Source organism: Callithrix jacchus, chromosome 12 (assembly GCF_049354715.1).
Source record: "Callithrix jacchus isolate 240 chromosome 12, calJac240_pri, whole genome shotgun sequence".
Classification (NCBI taxonomy): domain Eukaryota; kingdom Metazoa; phylum Chordata; class Mammalia; order Primates; family Cebidae; genus Callithrix; species Callithrix jacchus.
In genome coordinates, this window is record NC_133513.1 from 62725155 (window position 1) to 62744665 (window position 19511).

The following is a 19511-nucleotide window of genomic DNA, read 5'->3' on the forward strand; positions in this document are numbered from 1 at the left end:
AGAGGATATTTTCAAGGACTGTTACTGACAAAGGATTATATTTACAATATAGAGAGAATTCTTTGAAATCAGTAAAGAAATGAACAGGCAACTGAGGAAAAAAAAAACAGGTGAAGAATACAAGTAAGCAATTCAATTCATAGAAGGGATATTTGAGTGGCTGACTAATCGACTAAAAAGAGATTAGCAATTACACTGGTAATCAGAAGTACAAATCAAAACAATAGTGAGAACTCCTTTGCATGTCCACGTTGGTGGAACGTGAAATGTCATGTTATGTCTTGTGTTGGTGAGGAGGTGGGGATACATGAACTTACATTCTCTGCTGGTGGTGTTTTTTGGAGACCAATTTGATGATATTTATTGAAATTGAATACTTACATTCTGCCCCAGAAATTCTGCTTCTGAATTGTATTAGTTAGGTAGGACTGCCAGACTAAAATACCATAGACTGGGATCTTTAAGAAAGAGAAACTTATTTTTTTACAGTTCTGGAGGCTAGAAGTCCAAGATCAAGGTGTCAGCAGGATTAGTTTCTTCAGAGACCTCTCTCCTTGGCTTGTAGATGGCCACCTTCCTCATATGGTCGCCCCTCTGTGTGCACATTCCTGATGTCTTTTCTTCTCTATGTCCTAATTTCCTCTTCTTACAAGGACACCAGTAGAATTGAATTAGGACCCATCCTAACAGCCTCACTTTAACCTAATCATCTCTTTAACGGACCTATCTCCAAATACAGTGATATTCTAAGGTACTAGGGGTTAGGACTTCAACACCAGAATTTTTAGGAAATACAATTCAGCCCATATATATATATATTCACCAGAGGGACTTTTGCATAGGCATACAAAGAGACATGTATGAGAATGTTTATTATAGCATTGTTTCCCATAGCAAAGAGTTAGCTATTACCAAAATGTACTTGATTAGTGATATGGACACATAAAATATATTTATATATGCATGTGATAGAATGCTACATAATGGAAAATAAAGGAACAAACTAAATCTATTATATTAGTTAGGAACTCATTTTCATCAAATAACAAGAAGTCTGGAGGTAAGAAGTTAATAACAGATGTTATCAAGGGCCCAAGTTCTTTCTATAGTTCTGCTCTGTCATCCTTCCTCTTCAGCTTTGGAGTGAGATTGTTTTATTTCCAGGCACCTTACCACAGTCAAGATAAGGAAGACATGGCAAGGATGCTAATGTCTTTTGATGGGGAGAGCAAAAGCTTTACCGTCCCATTGGCCAGAATTCTTTCACATGCCATTCCGAGTTGCAAAGAAGGCTGGGAAATCAAATGTTCTGCTTCCATAGCAGAGAAAGATAAGGGAGAGCAAGGCTGGGACTATGTGCTGCGTAAGCAAACATGCAGTGTTTGCCACATCTTTATAGTCCAACATAGACAAAAAAAAAAAAAAAAAATACAGTAAAACACAGAAAGAGAGAAGTAGAAAGAGATGGGAAATACAATATTATTTGTGTAAATTTAAAAATCCATACATACATGAAGTTATATATTATAGTGGGCGTATATAGCATATGTAAAAATAGTTATGGAAGTTTAATTGGAAAGTACCCATTAACTGCCATAAGAAGCAGCGAGGGGAATGAAACTGAGGACAGGGAATATAGACTATGAAAACAAAAAATAAAACAGGCTTTTCATGGACCAGTACCACCAGTGAGAAACATGATTGATTATGTCTAATTCTGTGCATCCAAGACCCACGTGGAAAAAAGTGGATTGGCTTGGGATGTGTGTGTGTATGGGCTACTCAGACTGATTTGGCAGGGTTATCATTTGAAGTAAAAGAAATGTGATTCATTGCTCTATCACTGAATTTAATTATTTTACCTTTCTCTGTGATAAACTTCATTCTTTTGCATACAATTGATGACTTGATAGGAATGATGTTATAGTTTTAATTTAATGACTACAGCAATTATATTTTGGAAAATTTAGGGATACTACAAGTTTTACAAGATTGATTTTATTTATTTTTGTAGATATATTTATTTTGCTCTATTATGCAAAATCAGTAGACTAGATTTAGGGAGTCAATGAAAGACATGAGTAAAATAAACATGGCTGCTTGATAGTGAAGTCCATCACTCTCTAGTTTTCTGTTATTATCTTTGGAAACGGAGAGTGTGGGAGAAAAGGATTTCCTTCCTCTCTTTCTAATATAGCCTCAGTGACTGAGTGGTTCTTTGCTCTGGAATGAAGCAGATTGGCACAACTCCATAAGTCTTATGTGGGAACAAGACACAGAGGTTTCTATTTTTTCTTATTGTCATTTGTTTGTGTTTAGTTTGGTATTCTATCTTTAACCATCCTATACCCACTCTTCTAAAAAAATACTCAGTTTATTAATATGTGTTAGTGTCCCTTTAATTTTATCTATTAAGCCTGTTGCAACTTTGGAAGAAGCTCTAAACATACTTCCATTTTAGGACCACATTTTTCTTGCTATCCAATTATAAATTATTATCATGGACGGAGTAGATGACTTCCATTGATGACCTGAATTCAATTTGCTAAATAAAACTCTGTGGACATAATAATTCTTTATTCATTTAAAAATCAGAGAGGCAATTTATTTGATGTCTCTCACAACAGCCCTCTAACATTCAATGGCATTTTGGTTTAGAAAAGAAGAATTTCACAAAGAGAAAAATATCTTTCCACAAAATAATGATACTTGATTAATGAATTATTTGGTATGGTAATTAGCACTCCTTTATATTCTATGTGTAATTTTATCAGTAATTACTCTTCATAGAAGTTTTATAGGTCTCATTTTACATCAGGAAAACAGGTTAACTTGGGGTCATTGTGGATGAGACCAAAGAGAGTAAAGTGAGTTTGAATTTGAACTCAATTTGTTTTGCATTTCTTACTATTCTTGTTATGACATTTCTTCTCATATTCTTCACTGTACTTGTTTTGTAACGTGGCTGCCTTATTCTTTTTATAATTAATCTTGGGAGAACTCATCTACTCTTACGGATTAGAGTATAACATGGATGGACAAGTTAATATATCTGCATCTCTAGGCATAATTTTTTCCCACAGTTTATGGATTCTCCATATCCAGTTGCTCATGGAGCGTAACTATTTGGATATGCCACTACACCTCAGACTTAGCATACCTAACCTATGTCAGAGTCCGAGCTTGCACTATACCTGTTAATTGGTGTGACTATTACCTACTAAGAGCCCACTGCAACAATTAGGGGAGTAATAAGTTGTTTTGAAGACAAATGAAATACAGTAGGCACTTTAGGAGGCTGAAGTGGGCGTATCACAAGGTCAGGAGTTTGAGACCAGCCTGGCCAACATAGTGGAACCCCATCTCTACTAAAAATACAAAAAATTAGCCAGACATGGTGGCGGGTGCCTGTAATCCCACCTACTCAGGAGGCTGAGGGCGGAGAATCACTTGAACCCAGGAGGTGGAGGTTGCAGTGAGCCAAGATCATGCCATTGCACTCCAGCCTGGGCAACAGTGCGAGACTCTGTCTCAAAAAAAAAGAAAAAAGAAATACAGTAGGCCTCTTATCTGTGGTTGCATTTCTGTGGTTTTACATACTCAAGGTCAACCCTGGTCTGGAAAATATGAAATGGAAAATTCCAGAAATAACCAATTCATAAGTTTTATATTGTGTGCCATTCTGAGTAGCACAATGAGCTCTTGTGATATCCTATTATGTCCCAATCAGGGCACTAATCATCTTTTTGTCCATCATACACTCGTGTATATGCTGCCTGCCCATTAGTCACTCAGAGGCCATCTAGATTTTCAAATGTGCTGTCACAGTCTGGCCCCAAAGCTCAAGTTCTGATGCAGGTATATTGTTATAATTGCTCCATTTTATAATTATTATTATTAGTTTCTTGCCTAATTTATAAATTAAACCTTATCACAGTTTGTAGATAGGAAAAAATATATATAGGATTCAGAACTATCTGTGGTTTTAGGAGTTCACTATGGGTCTTGGAACACATAGCTTGTCTGTAAGGGGGGACTACTGTATGTATAAAATGTATTGAAAATTCAAATAGAGCATATAATGTATGGAGGCATTTTTGCTAAAAGTAAAAAGGAATAAGCAGTGAATAGATACTACTTACTTAAAGTAGTATCATTTTAAGTACTTAAATTAGTATCTATTTAAGTACCTAGCTTAAAGTAAGTAAGTAAGTAGTATCTATTCACTGTTTATTCAGTCTCCCTCTCCCCCTAAGCATTATCCTTAATTAAAAAAAATCAACAAATAGAATTGAGACTAATAAGGCCTTTAGATGTAGGTTCTTAAGGTACCTGGGGAAACCGAAAACCACTGAGTGAGACATAGTTCAGGAGAGCCTGTGTCAGGAACCAAACTCACAGTTGGAAAGTAAAGTAGAATTACGTGGTTAGCTAGAAATGACAACAATATTGTTTATATACATATTCCAAAATGTGTGAATGATTGGCAAAAAGGATAAGCAAATTACTGACAAAATTGACTTTTCAGTTTTCTTCTGAATTGTGGCTTATCCTATAAGTTAATTTGAGAACAAAGTCCCAGTATCTATTTTCTATTATAGCAAATATATCTGTTTAGAAAATTGAAGATATAAAATTTCATAAAAGAATATACTTAAGAGGTATCATATTTTATTTACAAATATAAAATATGATATTTACCTGGCTATTGTTAGTTATTACATGAGGAAATAAAATGCCACATTTGAGTACGAGAAATTATCTTATAGAGCAATTTCTTTCAATGAAGAACTCAAAGCTTGCTTTTATTATCAGAAATAGAATTCCCCTTAAAAGGAAAATAACCTATAATTTCTTATTTTGAATGACACTTGAGGAAGAGAATTAACATTTATTTTCTCTTTGGAAAATTTGGTACTTTAGCATAGAGGATATGTCGTTAGTGACAAGTTGAGAGCATGAAAAAAGAGATTGCTCTTTGAGCCTGTTTTTTTACTTTTGCCATAGTTAACTTAGTTAACTTGAGGTTTGTGCCTTAATAGGGTCAAAGAAACAGAATATTTTTTTAATCTTCAGTCAAGATAAATTTGTGGGAGATAATGATTTTAGTTAATTAGACAGTAAAATTTTTATTTTTAGAATAAATCAGGCATATTGCTGTCCATGTCTTTCCTTACTGAGTGTTAAGTTGTAAAATAAAGAACCTGTCAATTGTATGGGAACTTTGTTAGTCATAATACTGCATGCTTATGAGAAATATAATGTAGCAACAGGAAATATATCTTTACAAATTAGCCTGTGGCTTCTAAAATGAAATGATAATTTAGCAAATATTAAACAGGGCAATTATAATATATGAGTTAAAGACTTTACAAGTGTCATATAATTTTGAAGAGAGATTTTATCTTTTAGTTTAGTTCTGTCTTCTTCAGAATTTGTTTTGGATTTTCTAATGGAGCTTAGAATCTTTATGTAAGATCACTGTCTGTTTGTCCCAGAAAAATTTAGGATTGCGGGAAGTCTTTCCATAAGAAGAATTTCCACTTCTTGGTCTTCTAGTGCTTTTTTTTCAGAGGATGCAGCTGAAGGAGCAGTTAGAGGAAGAAATAATGGTAGTCTGATACAGATGAGAGGCACTAATCTGGGCTCTAAAGTCAAATTGATATGGACAAAATAAAATGGGATATTTCTAAGCACAATTACTAAGGAAGGTAGAGATGATGTGTCCCAGTTTCTAGCTGAAGTATAGAAACTACATGTCATTGGGTGTAATACGTGGGCTTTCAGAATCTCATAATACCCTCTGCTGGTTGAATGAGGGATTGTGTTTAAAAATGAGTGACTTGGCTTTTTTGTTTGTTTTTTAAATTATTGATAATTGCTCTATTAATTATAAAAGGATTGAGCAGTGCAAAGTATTGTGACATAATATAGGAAAAAATTGTAAATGTGAAGAATGAATCCAATGTGTTACTTAAATGTTTTCTGAAGTGAAATCAATGTGGAAATATCTACAATTGGAATTTCCTAATTTTTGGTCTATATTTTAATCATGGAGTAGGTCATAAGGAAGGAATGTAGTAGGGGCAAAAATACATGGATCTCTTGCCCTTATCCTCAATAACAATTCTGATTAATTCAAGGTATTTAAGTTACCTTCATTATTTATTCCTAAATTATTGTTGTAAGAGCTATTGACAAAATCTGAAGGTGAGCCAAGAACTGCTTTTTTCATCTCATCACTGAGTACTATGCCTAGTATCTGGGTGATGGGATCAGTTGTACCCCAAACCTCAGCATCATGTAGTATACCCATATAAGAAACCTGAACAAGTAACCCCCGAATCTAAAATAAAAGTTGATATTGTGAGGAAAAGAAAGAATAGCTTATCTGTGGATAGCCTGGTTTAATTTCTTTTAAAAATAACAGGCATTATCTTAAGTAACTTAAAGGCTTGATTGCTTCAGGGAAGTATCATATATAGCATGACTCTTTTATATTTTTTCTTCTATTTTTATAAATTCTCAAAAATTCTACTTGGGGATTTGCAGTGTTTTGGGTACATGTGACCATGTAAATTATATTTAGAAGTTGAGAGTGGATAATGTATTATTATTTCACTGTAAATCTGAAAAACACAATTTCAGGTCTGATTCTGCTGTTTGATGTTACTCTTCACTGGCATGTTGCTTTAAGAGCACCCATCCCCCTTTCTTGCTTGAGCCACTGTGTCCTGTCAGTCATCCTGAAATACACTAGGGTGCTTGTCAGGCTGTTTGCTTACAGATGCATCATAAGCCAAATTGTGAGCCATGATAGTGGCACTGAATTTCTAAATACAAGAAATTGCTTAGACAATTGGTTTAGTATCTGTATATGGGTAATACTCTGTCCTGCAGTAGGTGAGTGGAGTGTCAAACTTTTAAAAATCAAACTTTGCTATAAGGCAAATCCTAGTAATTATAGATTATCTGTTGCTTGGTTAAATAACTTTGGGGGAAATGAAAGGACATAATTTCTGTAAAATGGGATGAATAGAAACTATTATGTTGTGCATTTTTTACTTTTATAACTAATTTTCCTTTTAGTAACACTAAACTCTAGACTATTTTATGAAAGCTCCAATTTTAAATGTCTACTTTTCTGAGTATATTAGCAGACATTTCAGATTTAGATAAAAATGTGGTTCTCTTACACATTTTTTTCTTTCACAACTTAGGCAGATTCAATTGAGCAGAGGCTTAAGTCTGCTGTTTATTAGTGGTTTTAAAAATAGCACTAAAACAAATTCTCATGTGCCAATGCCCAAACTATAGTAGTCTTACATCAGCTCATTTAAAAACTCCTCCTCTGTAACTGAGCTGTTACTATAACGATTGAGTATACATACTAGAAACTTTACGTACTTTAGACATAAAAATTGTACAGCAAGTAGGTTATTTGTACAAACAATTTAATTACTGTCATGGGCTTTTAAACCTAAATTGTGCATGGATGTTTTCCCTGTAGTTTTTGTATGCAGACTTAAATGTTTTTAAACAGAGAATTGGTAAAGCAAAAAAGAAGGAACTCATGATTTTTTTATACTTGTATATTCAATATGGTACAGCACATATTAAGAGGCAGCAAGGAGTTAAAATTGTAAGGCTTTATCTAAGGTAAATGAGAAAATATTGCTTTTTCAGATACCTAGAATGATTATTATTCCTTGCCTTCTTCTAGAAAGGATTTAAGGTGACTTACAAGGCTACATGAAATTCAAGATAGGATAAGTTAAGTGAAAAAAGAAAGAAAACAAGTGTGGGATATAAAACAGAGCCAGGAATAAGAAAAATAAAGAAATAGACACAGCAGTTTCAACTATACCTCTGGTGTATTATGGATTGAGGAGAGAGAAGATAGAGGGTTTCAGAAATCTTACGGTAGAGTTTCATGCAAACCAGTTGCCTCCCTTACCTTGGTGGCAGTCTGGAGTGAGGCGAGTATGTTGGATTGTGAATATTAAATATGCTTTAAATGTCACTTGTGTTTTGGTGAAAAAAGGTAAAGAACTGCTGCCCTTTTAACCCACACACTAACTTATGTGAATATAAATGTGGCCCCAAGTATTCAGAAAACAATTTGGTCTGTTTGTTCAGAAGAGAGACTAAAGAAACTTAGGTTTTTGGCAACAACCAGGAGTGATCTAAATAAGATCACATGTCTATGTTATTAGAACAGACATGATCAAGACAATGTTTAAAATAAAATATCTTTAGCAATTTTGTATAAATGTATGAATACTAGTCCTAGTATTTAAAAAAATAAATTGTTGTAAATGGGATTGGCTGCTTTCCTTCTTTTCACGCTTTTAATCTAGCAGTAAATTTATCTTAAATTTCAACTTCTGTAAGGTCAAAATTAACTGGATTAATCTAAGTGGTAAAAGCAGTTGTTGGGTAGAAAGAAAGAAATCAGAGACAGGACTTTGTAATGTGTTTTGATTTTCAAATACCCACAAGACACCTACTATGTGGAAGACTCTGGACTCTGCGCCTTGTACTCACTGACCTAGGCTTGTCTAAGTGAACTAGCTTAGAAATTCACTGCTGTCACACAGCAGTATTGAAAAAAGACAAGAGGGTAGCAGTCAAGATTTGCTAAGGATTTTCAGTGTTGTCTTCTGATATAAACATGATGACTCAGGGACAATCATTTGGTTCTTTTTAATTCATTGTTAAAAATAAGATCAATAAGAAATGATTCACTAGGGCCATGGTTGTGAAGATCGAGACCCGTGATGGGAAGCTGTTATCTGAGTCCTCTGATGTCCTGAAGTCAACAGCTGTGGCAACCCCTCCCCCACAAAATAAATATTCATATAGTTTTTGAATTTTTTTTTTTTTTTTGAGACAAGGTCCTGCTCTGTTGCCTAGGCTGGAGTGCAGTGGCATGATCATAGCTAATTGCAGCCTTGACTTCCTGGCTTAAGTGATCTTCCTACCCCAGCCTCCCAAGTAGCTAGGACTATAGGCATGTGCCACCTCACCTGGCTGATTTAATTTTTGATTTATATTTTTTATAGAGATGGGGGTCTCGTTATGTTTCCCAGGTTTGTCTGGCACTCCTGGCCTCAAGCAGTCTTTCTGCCTTGGCTTCCCACACTGCTGGAATTAGAGATGTGAGCCACGACACCTAGCCTGATTTTATATTTATATCTTTTCGTTTTCTTATACTATTTATTCGCTTTATCCTAATGTGTGTATATATGTATATGTATCTCTGTATGCATACAAACGCATGTATACACATGCCCACATAAATTATAAGAATACTAAATGTAGTTTCAGGTTACTTCGATACTCTTCTTGTCTTAGAGGATATCCCTCTAAAGATTAGAGTGAAATATCATGTTTTGAAGTCACTTGAAATTCTTCATTTTTGTGTGGTTATGAAGCTAACTTGAAATATAACTAAAGTTTATTTTCTTTTGTTTGCTTTTAATTTTTTGGGATTGATTTGTAACTTAAGTGTTCTTTAATTATGTGGCACATTTACATGGTTTCAAAGTCAAAACTCCAAAACTAGGTACATTCAGAGAAGTCTAGCATTCTTCTGTCTCTATTTTTTCCTCCTCCTGAAAGACCACTATTTTAATTTGTTTTCCATTTGTCTTTCACTACTTCTTCATGAAAGAATAAGCAAAAATACAAAGGTGTTTGTAGTACAGCCTTTCTTACGTAAAGGTAATATACTATAAATACTGCTATGTACTTTGCTTTTTTCATTTAACAAGGTGGACTGCAGATTACTCCATTCAAGCATATAGACAAAACTTCACTTCCTTCCACAGTTGTGTAGTACTTGTTTGTGTGGATATACCATAGTTCCCTCCCTCCCCTTATCCTCCTCCCTCCCTTCCTCCCTTCTTTTCTTCCTTCCTGCCTTTTTGCCTTCCTGCCTTCCTTTCTTCCCTCCCTTTCTCCATTCTCTCTCTTTCTTCCTTCCTTTTCTCTCTCTTTTTTTTTGTTTTACCAAAATTGCTGCAATTAATTGCCTTGGGCATATATCACTTTTTATTTTTATATTTGAGGTAGATTCCTAGAAACTGAATTGCTGGGTTAAAGTTTAAATACATACATATACCATTCATATATATATTGCATATTTTCCCTACATAGGGATAATGTTTTAAATATCCACAAGCAAGGTATACGGGTATTTGTTTCTCTGCAGCCTTACTAACGAGTTTGTTACCAAAATTTTGGTAACTGCTAATCTGAAAGCTGAGAAAGAATATCTCAGTGTATTGTAATTTGCATTTCTTTTGTTATGAATGAGGTTGGGAGGCTTTTTACATGGTTAAACGTCATTTACATAATTTTCCATGAATGAGAAATTGCATTCAACCTCAGATAGTATCTATTGATCTCTTGCTATGGAAGATGAATGAAGATGAGTATTTGTGGCTTTTCCATCTTTTTTTGCTGTGTAATTCCACAGCAAAGTGCTAGTCTGCCCACCTTGTCCCCAAATGTGTTCTCAGTCTATGTGTACTGGATATTTCTAGTGTTACTAATGTTTTATTGTTTGCTTCCATTTGTTTCTTGAATTCTAAATGGTTGGAGAGAAGCAGGAGGGTGGTGTTTTGAAGCCAGGGGAGAAAAGTCATCTATTTCCTGTAGAGAGGATACTTAACATGTGGGATAAGAAACAGTTAAGTAGGATTAATAGGTATTTAGCCAGTGTTCCTGGAGAAACTTTAAGAAAATATTGACAAATAATGAACTTAGATGGTTGATTTAAAGATTCTGGCAGATACTTTAAAAAATTCTCTTCAAGGAGTATTACGGAATGGAAAACTAGGAGACAGAAGAAACTGAAATTCCCCAGTTACATACTATTTGTTTTCCCAAGTGTATTTATTGATTTATTGAAAAATGAATATAGTGTTTTCAAGGACTTTGGTTTCATTTTCTTTATTCTGATAAGCAGACTTTTATTTATTTCTTGCTAAACAGAGAACACAGAAGAAATGGAAATTTTTTGGCTTCACATTGAGGTTGATGAGAATTCTATTACCTTTACCATTCTCTTTTTGTTCTCTGCTTTTTAAAAATATCAGACCTTAGGAGAATTAATATACAGTTGAACTGTTTTACAATGTTATGGAATGGGATGGACCCATAGGCTCACTGGAGTTGCAGCAACAGAAGCCCACTGTCACTTTCAAAGTGTATATGAAGGACACTTTACTTCTGCCCTGGTTGCTTAAACTTGATGCCTTTTCTAGCTGAAGGTTATTCTTGTTCTGATAATTCAGTCAAAGCTTCTCTGTTATCTCATATATTAGATTAGCTTTTTTTTTTGACTTCAATTTGACTAATTTAGTTCTATGGCTTTAAAAAAATGTATAGGTAACCTTCATGCTGGGCTTCTATAAGATGGGTCTCTGTTTTGGCATAATTTTTATATGGTACAAAATGTCCTTAATTTAAAGCCATTGCCACATATAGTAACTAACCATAAGGCATTTCTGTCCTTTCTCTGTAGCTGCAATTTTGAAAATATGTGTCATTGTGAAATATAGAGTGAGCTTTTAGTGTGAACTGACATTTTATAAAATAACTAAATGGTATGCTGTCAGGGTCATGAAGTCATCTTGTAAAATTCTCATATACAGTGTTACTTTTCAGGTAAGTCAGAAATTGAATGATTACTTTTCACTTTTTTTTATAAAGAGGGAGATTAGATTTGACCAGCCATTCATGATCAGAAGGCTATTACAAGATTATAATATTGTAAGATCTAAATATAAGTAGAATCTGCTCTTTTCCTTTGTTTTCATATTGGTTGAGGTTTTTTTTTTTTACCATTTTTGCAGCTTTCATTTTGGTTGTATGTGTGAGGAAACATGTTTAATTTTGGTTACTATGGCTAGAGTAAACAAATTTTTCTATTTAATTTTAAATGTTCTCATAAGGAATTCATAAAACATCATTTTGCGGGGAGGGTCAATTTGATCATTTTTCAAAAAACATCAATAAGATGGCTATCTAAAGGTTTAATAAAGAGAATTTCAAATACTCAAATAAGCTTTAGAAAGTTTGTATAAAAAATACAAAAATTAGATGAGTGTGGTGGCAGGCGCCTGTAATCCCAGCTACTTGGGAGGCTGAGGCAGGAGAATTTCTTAAACCCAGGAGGTAGAGGCTGCAGTGAGCCAAGATAGTGCCATTGCACTCCAGCCTGGGTGACAGAGTGAGACTCTGTCTCAAAAAAAAAAAGAAAAAAAAAAGAAAAGGGTTTCACCATATTGGTCAGGCTGGTCTTGAACTCCTGATCTCAATATGTTAATGATATTTACCTTTTGTTCTAAAACATAATGTTTTCTTCTATAGAAATTCAGAGATTTTGGAAGCTAAGGAAATAAAAAGTACAGGCTCTTGGGGTTCCCTATACTTAGTGCATCTAACAATTGTAGCCTTAACTCTGGGGCATACCTTTTATGTACTACTCGAATTGATTTCAATGTCAAGATCCTTTAGGAGGCTGTTGTGCATTAGGAATGTGTTTATTTTTTTGAAAAGTACTTTAGGCATGTTGCATTTCTAATTAGTGCACATGTAGGAAATATGCCTTATTGATTTTGAAGTGATTTTGAAGTCAAGAAATCCAATAAAATGAGGTACCAGAGGGAAGCTTTGTTTTAAACTCTTTTGTTATGTAAACAATGAGTGAAAGCACTCTTGAATGGTAATTATGAGCTCTATAGATGAGGGAGAGGTTTAATCTGAATGTAGACAAGTAGACTCTGTTCTTTCACTTAAAAGGAGATAATGATATCAACTAACATTTGTTGAGCCCCTGCTAGGTATCAGACATACGGGTTAAGTTATAGATTTTATATGAATTTTCTTATGTAATCTTTCAGATCCGTTTCAGAATTATTATTCTCATTTTATGGATTAGGAAATTGATGTTCAGGAAAGATCAGTAACTTATCTAAAGTCACCATCGAGCAGTAAATAGAGCGTGGATTCTCACCCAGGCAGTCTAACTTTAAAGCTGATGCTGTTAATCACTGAGGCCCAATAGTGGTGAGAGTAAGAGAATTTAAGAACTCTAGCAGATAGTGGGTGTTGCTGGGTGAGGTAACAAGATGTCTCGCATGGGCTGCTCCATACTATACTGCTAAGGGTCTGAGTAGAGACAAAATATAGCCTTCCCTCTGCTGGTCAAAGCGTGGGCCTTTCTGCCAGCACTTGCAGGGCTGTGTCTACTCAGAAAATGACACAGTTTTCTAACCTACCTGTCCAGAAGGGGCGTATTTTTCTAATTCACCCAAAGGCAAATCTCAGTTTTACAATCATACTCTGAATACCACTACCTATATTTCCATTCACTTGCAATAGTTGACTTCAACCTACCTCTTTCTAGTCTGCTTGCTTCCTTGGTGGTCTCATTATATCTCCCTTTATGCTGACAACTCCAAAAGTTATATTTTCATTTCAGATTTCTCTTTCAAACCCTGCTTTTGAATATCCAGCTGCCTACTTTACATCTTCTCTTTGATGTTAATATGCACCTCAAATTTATCATGTGTCCAGCCGGACTCTTCTTATTCCTGCTCCTCTTGCAGTCATTCCCACCTCAGTTAATGGCAACTTCATCCTTCTAGTTGCTCCAGACTGAAAAACCTAAAGATATCTTGAGTTCTGTCTATCTTATGTTTAATCTTTCCTGAATTTCTGTTGGCTCAATTGTCAAACTGTATCTACAGTCTGAACCCTGTGTCTACGTCTGCTACCACCAACCAGTTCTAAGCCATTATTTTATCTCATCTGGATTACTATGCGAACTCCTAATGCTGTCCCTACTTTTTCTTTTGCCCTCCATACTTCATTCTGTTCACCAGAATGATTCTTTTAAAGAATAAAACAGTTGATGTATTAGTGCTCAAACATCTGCAGTAGTTCCTCTCATCTGCAGCCCCCTCTGCCTTTCTGACTTTCTCTCTTACTATGCTCTTTGTAGTTCACTCTGCCCTACTTACACTGGCCTCCTTGCTGTTCTGCCACTGCTTTCCTGCCTTAGGCTTCTGCTGTGTTGTTACATCTGCCTGCAGTGCTCTTCCCCTGACTGTCTGCTTGGCTAATTTTCTTGCCTCTTCAAGTCTTGCTCAAGTGTCCCCTTCTCAATGAGTCTTAATCTTGACCTTATTTAATACTAAAATCTGCTCTGAACTTCTCTATTACCTACTCCTGCCTACTTTGTTCTACATTTTCTTTTTGTAAAATAGGATGTCTTTTTTTTTTTTTTTTTTTTTTTAAAATAGAGGTCTGTTTAATCTTTAGAACAATTCACACAGTTAGCAAGGATTAGTACACCTAATCTTTACTACCCCACTATATTCATTATCCCTACAATTACCTGATGATTATCAGCCTTGCAGATTCTACTTCTCTGTTAGGATGCCAGAAGTCCTACTGTGCTGGAGTGGAATCAGGGTATGGCTCTGAGGGGTAAGGTTATATTTCTTTGACAGCATGGCTGGCTTTTGATGACTTTTCAGAAGAATTATTTGAGATTTTGGATAATCTATGCCTCTAACTCCACCCTTATTGCGGACAATTGTTGATTTCTTTCCAATATCTAATACTTACATATTAACAGTTCTTTCTCTTAAAGTAAGATATTTTACCTATCCAACACATTTCAAGTTATAAACTCCAGATGCAGACATAAAAATAATATCTCTTTTTAAGTTCCAATAACAGAAAACCATAATCAACTATAGTACAGAAGTTGGAGATTGCATTATTCCTGTTAAATTCTGGTGGCCAAATAAAAATCTGTTTACCACTTGATACAAATAAAGGAAAATGTATCAACAATTCCATAGAACAGGGAGAAATCAGTCATCTTCTTAAAGTCACTAAAGGGAAAAGTACAAATGATGTTCACTGGAAGTCTTCCATATGCCATGCATTTTGCATATTTTTTTTTTTTTTTAAGGATGTGTTCTTTACTAATATACTAAATCATTTACTTTTTATTATCTTTATTGTTTATGGTCACACTTTCCTCACGATTGGCACAGAAGAGACAGTAAATATAAGTTGACTACAGGGCTGTAGTCTAGGGATGCCTCTGATCTCACATCATTTTGCTGTTATAGCCTGCCAAAAAGCTGGGTGAAAGAGTTTATACAGACTATTTCCCTCTAAGTAAACACATAAAAAATAATTGTAAAGTGTAGGAAGAGCATTTGAAAAGAATGAGACCCAGCTATTCCTTCATCACATATATCAGGCAATTGCTTGATTTTGTTGATTCTCTGACAAACCTTAGATCCTTTTGTTTACCAAGTGAGTAGAAGGTGCAAACATACCAACAAATGATTACACTGGAAACATGGAGGTGGGGCTTGGAAAACCAGTGTGTATAGAGATTGTAGCAAAAGTTTTATACTATAGTTGTCTTCTTTTCATTTTATTTCACTTTAGTCAAGACTGAGTTGTATAAAATCAGCTAAGATAATATTGTACAAACTTCTCTTGCCTCCTTTTCTTTTATTTAAATCTTCTTGTGATGATCTACATTTTTTTTTTCAGTTAACATTTGATTTCAATTCTTCACATTATTCCCGACTACATTATACTAATCTTTCTGAGGCATGGTGATGGGGGAGAGCGAAGCTTATAAAGTTCAGTTATGCACTCAGGATAAATTCTTTTGTTTTTTTTGAGATGGAGTCTCTGTCACAGGATCTTGTGATCTTGGCTCACTGCAGCTTCTGTCTACTGGTTTCCAGTGATTCTCCTGTCTTATCCTCCTGAGTAGTTGGGATTACAGGTGTGTGTCGAGGCAGATAGATCACAAGGTCAGGAGATCATAACCATCCCGGCCAACATGGTGAAACCCTGTCTCTACTAAAATACAAAAAATTAGGCGGGCGTAGTGGTGCGTGCCTGTAGTCCCAGCTGCTCGGGAGACTGAGACAGGGGAATCACTTGAACCGGGGAGGCGGTGATTGCAGTGAGCCAACATTGTGCCACTGCACTCCAGCCTGGTGACAGAGCGAGACTCTGTCTCACAAAAAAAAAAACAAAACCAAAAGAAACCCCATGTCAACTTCTGTAAAAGAATTATAGTTTTAGGCCGGGTGCGGTGGCTCACGCCTGTAATTACAGCACTTTGGGAGGCTGAGGCGGGTGGATCACAAGGTCAAGATATTGAGACCAGCCTGGTCAACATGGTGAAACCCCGTCTCTATTAAAAATACAAAAAATTAGCTGGGCATGGTGGTGTGTGCCTGTAATCCCAGCTACTCAGGAGGCTGAGGCAGGAGAATTGCCTGAACCCAGGAGGCGGAGGTTGTGGTGAGATGAGATCGCGCCATTGCACTCCAGGCTGGGTAACAAGAGCGAAACTCCATCTCAAAAAACAAACAAACAAAAAAAAGAATTATAGTTTTACTAAGAGGTGCCTGAGCTCTGGAGTGGGTAGTGAGGGGTGGTGGTGGTGGTGGGGTGGTTATGTGTTATTGTAGGGAGAAGAAGTAGGTGCCAAACATTTTCTCTTTAATATTTGTGAGGTAATGGCCACCTTTAGGCAAAGTTTGGAAATGAGTAAATTTTTCCACTGGCCTCTTTGCGCATTTCTCTGATCTTCCATCATCCCTCTCCTTTGTTGCCGCGGCATGATGAAAACACAACGTGTTTCATGCTGTAATAGAGATGTGTGCAGGGTGTTAGATGGCGAGCAGTGAGGTAGTTCATTCTAATGTGTGACTGAATGTGTGCACCCCATGACCTCTCAAGAGTTAACTGCATTTAGAAATGAAATGTGTGTGAATTAAAAATTGATGTAAATTGATATAAGTTCAGTTCCAAGCAGGGAATAAAGTGGAATGAAGAAAATTGAGGCATTACAGACAAAAAATAGTTTGGGGGGAAGGGAAGGATCCACGTCAGTAGGTGCCTTGAGGTCTTTCTCTGGAGACATCTATCACCACTGTCAAGAGATTTGTTCTTCTCCCTTTGATCCTGGAAACTGGAATTTCATTATACAGTCTCTCTCCAAACCTGTACTTTTCTCTCTCCACACAACTTTATTTATAAAGTGTACTTTTTACTTTATAAAACCATCTCTTTTGGATAAAAGTTTAAAAGTGGCAGGTTTCAAGTCAAAGAGCATCTAGTGGTATAGTGAGCTTCTTATCATTTCCATTCATCCAAGCTCAGTACATTGGTGAAATAAAGTAATTTTTACCATGGAAAAACCTTTTACTTAATTTGTGTTAAAGACATGGACACAGACTTAGAAGATACTTTGGCTAATTTAAGTTGTCTTTTTATCTCTTGGCTAAAAAGGACTCCTTTTAGAAAGATGCTTCTAGGTTGAAAAATTCTTCTAGAAGGATTTACATATGATATGGATAATTTTTACTCTCTCTAATTTTTGACTTTTCTTACTTTCAATTTCTGGTGGTCATATAGCTTTGGAAACCAATCGTGAATTTCACAGTGAAAGGGACATGTTTTTAAACACTGCAAAGGTTTACCTAGATTTTATTTTTGTTCACAGCACTCTCCTCTACCTTTGTCCTTGAGATGAAAGAACAAAGCAGTGGCGGCAATCTTAACTTGATTTTTATGTCATAGAGGGGTAAAAAGGAAATCCTTTTGTGAGCATTTATTTGATAGAACGCTAAGGATATACACTGAAGGATATACCCTATTACATAGATTGGCTCTGGGCTATGCAGCAAGGTCACCACAGGAATAGGCTATCTGTCAATTTAGATTTGCCTATGTTAGAAGGAATCCAAGTGGTAGGTGAAGTGATTGAAAAACTAAAATTCAAACCAAAACATTTCAGTTCTAGAAATGCATATGAAAGAAACCATTTGGCGATAGTGTTTGGAGCCTTTCTTGAAGCATGTCTCCTACATTGTAGCTGAATTGCTGAGAAAAGAGACCATGTTTCTACTTTTAGAAGGAAAATAAAATCAAGGCAAAGGAGAGAGAAGCAAGGCAGAAAAGGGCTAACTTGTGGGGCTTCGTGACTTTATATGTTGATGTATCATTTTCTAATAGCAGTAATTTGAAACTTTCATTTGAAAAGAAATTCAAGTAATATATTTTCACTTAATAGAATTTGAATAATTATTTTTTCAAGTAAAGAAATTATAGCCACCTTGTAAGTGGCTTATGACAGAGTTAAGCACAGACTAGGAACAAGGATACACTTGGCAGGTGTGAAGGGGCAAATGGGGCCCTTGGCAGGTCATTTGGGTTATTTTCAATAGGGGAAAGAGAACTATCTAGGAATGTGCTAGATTTCAGGAAGTGTGCTCTCTCTTTGCAATCAACGATGCCAGTGGGTTTCATACAAAATTCTTAACACTTTACTGTAGTTTTTAGTAGATGAATAAATAACATGTTATAGCTATATGAAAACATGGCTAGAGTTTTTAAATGTTAACCCAAATATCATATGCCACATATGATCATTTGATATATGTGTATATAGTTAGGCAAAAATCTCACTGAATTGATTTTTAAGGATAATATTAATGCCTTAAAGAATGGCTTGCATTTTTTTTTCTTCTTCTTTTGTCTTGCTCAAATATCAAATGCCTTCTCCAGGGCTTCTTTTAACAGCAACTGTGCAATTTATATTAATTTCTTTCTGGTCCAAGAAGGTAGATTGCCCTTAACCATCTCCAATCAAAATCCTCAAATAAGCAATCTTCAAATCAAGTAGAGATGTATCTTTACTTGTTCCCATGTCTTTCAAAGTTTTACTTATTCCTTGTCTAAGTCATCATTAACAAGAAGAATCAAAATATGGGCATAGGCCTCAATGCTGTGATTTCACAGAAGTCAAAGGACTTGGATGCTGTAAGATGTGTCTTATCATTCTGATCACTTAAGACTACTGATCAAATACAAACCCACCTCAGATGAGTTATTAATTTAGTGAACATACTGGTGCAGATTAATTTGTTACAGGACCTAAGCCCAGAGAGCATGACCTCAGAGAACAGTCTGTGAATATCTTCTTTCTCTGAAGGAGATTTTGTACCCTGGTCCTCTGAGGGCTACAATTGATATCAAGAAGAGGTGCTGAATACAAGTTTTACCTACTTCATGATTTTCATGAGTGCTCTTCTTTAGAAAACGTTTTTTTATTCATAAGCATCTTTTTGTGTTTGTACACAGGCAACATGTCAGCTGAAACACCAGTCACACTGAATATTGATCCTCAGGATCTGCAGGTCCAAACATTCACCGTAGAGAAGCTGCTGGAGCCTCTCATAATCCAGGTATTAATACCATGGAAATTATGACATATAGTAACTGCAGAAGAATTAAAAATGTGGGAAAAATGAATAATGAGGAAATAAAATATTTGATTTTTATATATGAATATGTCATCTAAAATCGTCCTTCATTTAAAGAATTGTTAAGATGTGAAAAAGTGTATATTTGGTAATAATAAAATTCTTAAAAATTTCCCC

General features: G+C 35.4%; 1 protein-coding gene across 5 annotated transcripts in view; it reads left to right on the top strand.

Annotated features, from left to right (window-relative positions):
• CTNNA3 (catenin alpha 3) overlaps positions 1–19511 on the top strand; it is a 1887341-nt gene that overhangs the window by 70440 nt on the left and 1797390 nt on the right. For 3 of the 5 annotated variants that reach the window (XM_078345825.1, XM_035266221.3, XM_078345826.1), the window contains one exon: positions 19213–19316. In XM_078345825.1, the coding sequence (XP_078201951.1) occupies positions 19218–19316 (99 nt within the window). In that variant the 5' untranslated portion in view covers positions 19213–19217. Of the gene's footprint in view, positions 1–6785; positions 6904–19212; positions 19317–19511 lie in introns of those variants that run through there. The other 2 variants (XM_035266219.3, XM_035266222.3) reach the window with 1 other exon arrangement.